At 35.7% G+C, this 6,219-nt stretch overlaps 1 protein-coding gene across 1 annotated transcript; it reads left to right on the forward strand.

Annotated features, from left to right (window-relative positions):
- The first annotated feature begins 1,029 nt into the window (after nucleotides 1–1,029).
- LOC122305448 (transcription factor SPATULA) lies at nucleotides 1,030–5,825 on the forward strand. The gene is made up of 8 exons (XM_043118003.1): nucleotides 1,030–1,590; nucleotides 2,063–2,167; nucleotides 3,288–3,353; nucleotides 3,462–3,527; nucleotides 4,681–4,998; nucleotides 5,075–5,144; nucleotides 5,311–5,470; nucleotides 5,548–5,825. The coding sequence occupies exons 1-8, from the start codon at nucleotides 1,204–1,206 to the stop codon at nucleotides 5,606–5,608; spliced, it is 1,233 nt and encodes a 410-aa protein (XP_042973937.1). The 5' UTR covers nucleotides 1,030–1,203; the 3' UTR covers nucleotides 5,609–5,825.
- Nucleotides 5,826–6,219: the final 394 nt, after the last annotated feature.

The raw sequence follows: 6,219 nt of genomic DNA on the forward strand, positions 1-6,219 counted from the left end.
GATAAGAGTTCAAACATTATTATTATAAGAGAAATTATATTTATAATTTTAAAATATACAAATCTCGCGTATTCAACTTAAAAATGATGGATAAAATAAAATCTATATAAAAAAAGTATTTTTTAATTGTGGATTTCAATTTTTTTCGAATAAATTACGTAGGGCTTACATATTTTAATATTACATATAATATTACTCTTATTGAAATTGTAAAATCAAAATTTAATGAAATAATGAGCTCTACAACATTTTTGAAACGTTATATGTTATTCTTTAGATGTTCAACATTTTTGAATCCTCGAACTATGTTTAGATCTCCAAAACATTTGCTCTAAAATTGGAGTACTACAAGAATCTCCATCTCTAAAATTCTTTAAGAAACAAAAGTAAAAACATCACTGTATTCCTAAAAAGCTCCAAAAAGAGAGGCTTGAGAAAATCATAAGGCTTATTTTGTAAAACCAAATCATTCAATTTTTATTTTATGATAATTTTCTAGTTTGATTACACATATTAGGATAGTTTTGGAAGACATATCAAATTTTTTAAATTTTTATATAAAATATAATAAATAATTTAAAATTTTCAAATTCCAATATAAAATTTTCAAATCTCAAAACAATAATAATATTTAAAAATAATATTTTAAACTTTCATCTCAATTTAAAATTATTATCTTACTTACCAAATCTGTCATAAATTATTTTATTTCAACTTATATATAAAATATAATAAATAATTAAAAATTTTTAAATATTAAAATAAAAATAATATTAAAAAATAATATTTTATTTAACTTTTAACTTTCACCTCACTTTTATCTAAATAACCAAACCCCTGTATATAATTGTTTATCTAATTAACAAAGTCGTAAAATAAAGTTCCAGCCCATCAAAATTCGTTAGTATCTTAAAATAACTTTTCTCCTCCCCAGTCGCTGTAATGGCGCGTGGGGTTTATGCTTTCATCTTTATCGAGTATAAACTCCCCGCCCACAATTTCCGAAGTTATACAAAATCACTCGCACGCACTGTGTTTCTGCCAAGTACATCACTTTCGTTTTATAAAGACAAGCAACTGGCGGAACAAATGCAAGAAAACCAAAGCCCATAACCAAAAGAATCTTTCTCCATCTCTCTCTCTCTCTCTCTCTCTCTCTGACTCTGTTTTAGTGAGAACCAAAATACCCAGAAAGTGAAAGTAATGGGGGATATGTATGCGTATGACAAAAATTCATGTTCTTCTTCAACTTCAGCTTCTCAGCCTCAGCTGCTTCCTTCGTCATCTTCTCATGCAGGTGCTCCAGACGAAATCTCGCTTTTTCTTCATCAAATCCTTCTCCGTTCATCTTCTTCTTCATCTCCTTTTGTGTCCAACACGGGTAAGCAAGCACAGCTCTGCGACTCCGACGTTTTGCCGGGAAATCCTCACCGTTCATCGTGCCGATCAGCGCTCGTCCAAGATGGGATCTCGGCTGTTGAGTCTTCTAGTGCCATGAGCACTGGCTCCGGTGTCTTCCTCTCCAATTTGTCGACCTCTTCGCTTGGAGCGAGCGAGAATGAGACTGATGAGTATGACTGTGAAAGCGAGGTAATTGTATTTTCTTAAAGTCAGGACTTTTCTTTCTGTTTGCTTGCCGAGAAAGTTGTCGTACAAACATAGTTAAATTTTCGTTTCTCATTCTTTTATAGGCTTGAGAAAAGTGGGATCTTCGTTTAAAAGTGCACCATGCGTCTGACTGGGTTGGTAGAGATTCTGAACTTTCTAGGAATACGATATCGTGGTGGTTTTAGAGTTTGCATGTTGCCATTGTTCCTTTTGGTGGCAGAGAAAATGTGGGAAAAGCAGAGAACGAATTGCGATTCTTTATCTTTTCATAATTTGGGACTTGCGATTCTTTATCACAATTGGCTTTTGTCGGGGTTCTTCATCTATAGAAATTTGAACCAGGAGAACATTAAATATCAAAATGTGTTATATTAGAATTTCTAGCTCAAAGTTTGTCTTACTTTTTTTTTTAATTCTTTTTTGATTTAATTTATTTGATGATTTCTGAACCTAGGAGGGTCTTGAAGCGTTGGTGGAAGATGTGTCTGAGAAGCCGATCCCTCCTCGTAGTTCATCCAAGAGGAGTAGAGCTGCGGAAGTTCACAACTTGTCTGAAAAGGTTGGCTTGCAATTTTTTTTTTTAAGGAAGAGGACGGTACACAATTTTATCAATTGCTCTCACTTGAGGAATACCATATTACTAACAAAGCTTGGGGGGTACATTAGAATCCCAAAACAAAGCTTTAAAAATCATAAATCCAAATTTAAAACCGAGACCTATGTAATTATGTAAACATAGATTCTATACGCGCCTAACAATATCAGGATCTAGTTACTGTAAAATCTTAAGAATTCAACAGAGAGATAAACACACAAGATATCTTTTGGCTTGGCTAACATGCTTAAGCCGTGTAGATTTTCATCATATTTATATATGTACAATCGAACTGTCAAGAGTATAATAAGGAAACAAACGAGAGCAAAATAGGAAACAATCAAGTACACGTTTGTAGGAGAAAGTTAAGCTAACTAGCTGGATTATTTTGAATTAGTAACAGAATGGATAGAGTGAATAATAGGCCCACATGCTCCTGGATTTTCTGCTGAAGATGCTGATGAAGATTCTGATAGTCTAACAGTTACAATAGGTGTAGAAAACTATCTACATCTGAAAGATGGGAAATTACATTTATCAAGTACATAAACACCCACCAGTTGTTTTGGAAGCATAACAACAGAGGTGAAGAACCCATCAACACCCACTGCTCCAACATTAGCAAGGCCATCTGCAAGGAAGTTTCCTTCTATGTATATATGCTTAATCAAAAAATCAAGATGCTCTGAGAACCTGATGATGTCTTCCCAAAGCTCAAAATAAACCCATGGTGGCTGCTTTCTATTGTTAAAACAATTAACAACTAACAAAGAGTCCGTTTCACTTACCAATTAAAGCTGAAATCTCAGCATAAGTATTGGTACCTATACTTACAGAAAAACCATATAGGAAACTCCCTTGGAAATCACGTATTACTCCTCCACACCGAGCAGCACCAGGATTCCCTTCAGATGCTCCATCAAGATTCAACTTTAATCTACCTCTTGGAGGGGGCATCCAGGATACTAAGATTGGCTTTCAATTTGAGGCTCTGTTTCTGAATTTATAATGGGGGTAGTCTTAAATCTATCCTTTTTATTTTCTTTGTTATGTATTGGGTTTTAATGTTTGGGGTGTTGGGCAGAGAAGGAGGAGCAGGATTAATGAGAAAATGAAGGCATTGCAAAATCTGATTCCAAACTCTAACAAGGTACACAAACACGCGTGCAACCAACTTTGTCCTTTTTAACACTTTAATGGTTCCAACTTATGAGAGTTATTGTGGCTATTGAATTGAATAATTTTTAATTTTCTGCAGACAGATAAGGCTTCCATGCTTGATGAAGCAATTGAATACTTAAAGCAGCTTCAGCTTCAAGTTCAGGTTTGTGGCCCTCTGTTAAGAACTGGTTCCTTAATCTACAAAAGTTTTCATTTTGCTTTTCTAGGTTTCTCGTCTCATCTGGTTGAGTTGCTGCTACCAGTCTTTCTTTTATGATAACAGTACGAATAGTATTCAGGTTAAGCTAGCTCATTGCCCCTATCCCATATTGTTGAGAGTTGACTTCTAACGGCTCCAATTAGTATTGTGTGTAACATATAAAAGAAAAAATCTCCTGTCCTTATACTTTGGAACAGAATGGTGTTGGTGTTGTTGCATACATAGCTTAGAACTCTTGAATAGAATTTGATTTGGTTTCTACAAGTTCACACTGATTTTTCAGTGGAAAACTTCATAATTCAAGATTTGTGTGCTAAAAAAGTTTGAAATCGATTGTGAAAGCTAAAAGGAAAATTATATAACGACACAGTGATGTGATATATGTGCTTGCCTTTGAAAGTACATCCATGAGAAAGAGTGGAAGGATCCAATAGCCAAAGTCTTTTGGAAGGGGTGTTGACTATGGAGTCAACACTTCAAGTTTCCCCCTCCCTCTCTCAAAATTCGGATTAATCTGTGATAATTTAGTTAAGAGGGTTTGATAAGGACAAATATTGCTAGCTAGTGTTGATAAAGCAGATCAACTTTGAAATTGATGCAATCTCATATATAGTACTTCAAGTCCAATACTCATATTACAAACACTTAGATAACCGTTCGGCAGCCTTTGTTATATTAATCTCTCAAGCATAATATAACTGATTCCTACCTATGTCAGTTTGTTTCTTCTGAAACATCAAGAGATAAGCTGTTGGGTTCTATGTCCTACATGATTCTGCCAATCACTTGCAGATTTCCACCGCCACAATTTCTTTTAGTTTGGAAAACCGCAATAACTAACTGTTGAAGTGAATTATGTCTTGTGTACTTTTCTATGAAATTATACAGTAATTGAAACCAACTGTGAGAAAATTTTTTAGAGGAAGCCACTATAATCTTGAAAAGCTTCACATCATTTCTGAATCCTAATCCTGTTGAAGTTCGCTAATATTCCATTTCTCTCCTTTAATGCAAAAATCTGGTGCAATCAATGAGAAATGGATTGGAAGTTCATATATTTGATTCTGATTTGTTTACTTTGTGATCCATGTTTCAGATGTTATCAATGAGAAATGGCTTCAGTTTGCATCCTATGTGCTTACCAGGGGCATTGCAGCCTATTCAATTCTCCCAGATGAGAATGGACTTTGGTGAGGAATATAGGCCCCTGCATCTGAATACTGCTGGAATACCTTCTTTGAACAAAGAAACACCGCTGCATGACATGTTCACTCTACCAAACCAACGCATAGCTTCAAACCAGCCATCATCTGCACCTAATATGTCAAGCATAATCAATTCACAAACCTCTTTTGGGTTGGAATCACCAGTCCAGGCTCACTTAGGACCGTTTCAGCTGCATGTGTCTTCTGAGGTAAGGTAGAAGCTTGAATAAAGCATATGATATCAAGGAAATGATACCAGCCAATTTACATTTGTTGGATCTGAAGGAAATCTGCAGGGGGGATGCTTTGCGACATCAGGAACCAAATGTAAACAATCTCGATTCCAATCCATTAGGTTTGTCACCAGGCCTTTCTCCTTTATTTTTTTCTTTCATTTTTCTTTATAACAATATGCTTGCAGCATCCAAGTGCCCGATCCACGGGGCTTGCTGTATTGTTAAGCACTTGGTCTGACATGTGAACTTTTTGGGTATCTGAACTGTATTTGTTGAGAGAAATAGAGATGGGAGCCACGGCTTCAGTATCACTTCCCTTCAATACACAAGCATCTGAGCTAAAGGACAGTGGCTCTCTTGAAACATGCATTCCAGGAAGAGTCCATTCCGAAGGCGTGCTTCTAAAGAAATCAGAACACAACCTTGTACTGACACCACATATAAGGTGAATAGACTCCAGGCATATTTTCTGATCTTTTTGTTCGTGATATGCAACTGTGTCATTCACATGCTTTTTACCAGCATGCACAGAGGAAGAAGTTCCCCCAAGGAAGATGCCAAGATGGAAAAGCCGAATTTTTGAAATTTGTAGAACTTTACATCATTATTTCACAGTTTGAATATGGGGTAGCTACAACTTCTGCTAGCTTTTGTAACTCTTTATAATAGGAGAACCTCTGATAATTTTAACTCTTCTCAAGATAGAGCTGGGATTGAGCAGAATTTCTCTTCAATACATTGGGCAATGCTTGTAGAACTACTTGTGCAGAATGGGAGATGAGCCATGTAAACTTTGACAATAGCCAGACCCCTTTTCCATTCTCCCCCCTGAAATTAGCCAGCCAGCATCCTCGTGATGACATCATGACTATGTGCAGTATCTAAGAGGATATAGACGCACTGTTGTTCACTTAATACACGAAAAGCTTAAAGCTATGAGTTTCAGCCTTTTAAGATGAAAATGTTGTTAAAATATAGAATGCATGATTAATTGCCCCATCTATAACCTAAACCTGGGTAAACCTGTAAAAAAAAATAGCAAAAGCAGGACAAGTCATTGCCATAAACTACCCCCAAATGCCAGTTGCCATCTTCTAACGGGGCGATTTTCAGACTATCTGCTTGTTGAATTTATATAAACTAATGTCTTAGGACTTTCTTGGATGTATTGAGAAGTTTCACACAGTATAAGAG

This window comes from Carya illinoinensis, chromosome 1 (assembly GCF_018687715.1).
Source record: "Carya illinoinensis cultivar Pawnee chromosome 1, C.illinoinensisPawnee_v1, whole genome shotgun sequence".
Lineage (NCBI taxonomy): Eukaryota > Viridiplantae > Streptophyta > Magnoliopsida > Fagales > Juglandaceae > Carya > Carya illinoinensis.

Coding starts and splice junctions, on each gene's coding strand:
- LOC122305448 (XM_043118003.1), top strand. CDS start 1,204: ATGGGGGATATGTATGCGTATGACAAAAATTCATGTTCTTCTTCAACT. Junction 1,591..2,062: donor AGTATGACTGTGAAAGCGAG/GTAATTGTATTT, acceptor TTCTGAACCTAG/GAGGGTCTTGAAGCGTTGGT. Junction 4,999..5,074: donor AGCTGCATGTGTCTTCTGAG/GTAAGGTAGAAG, acceptor TTGGATCTGAAG/GAAATCTGCAGGGGGGATGC.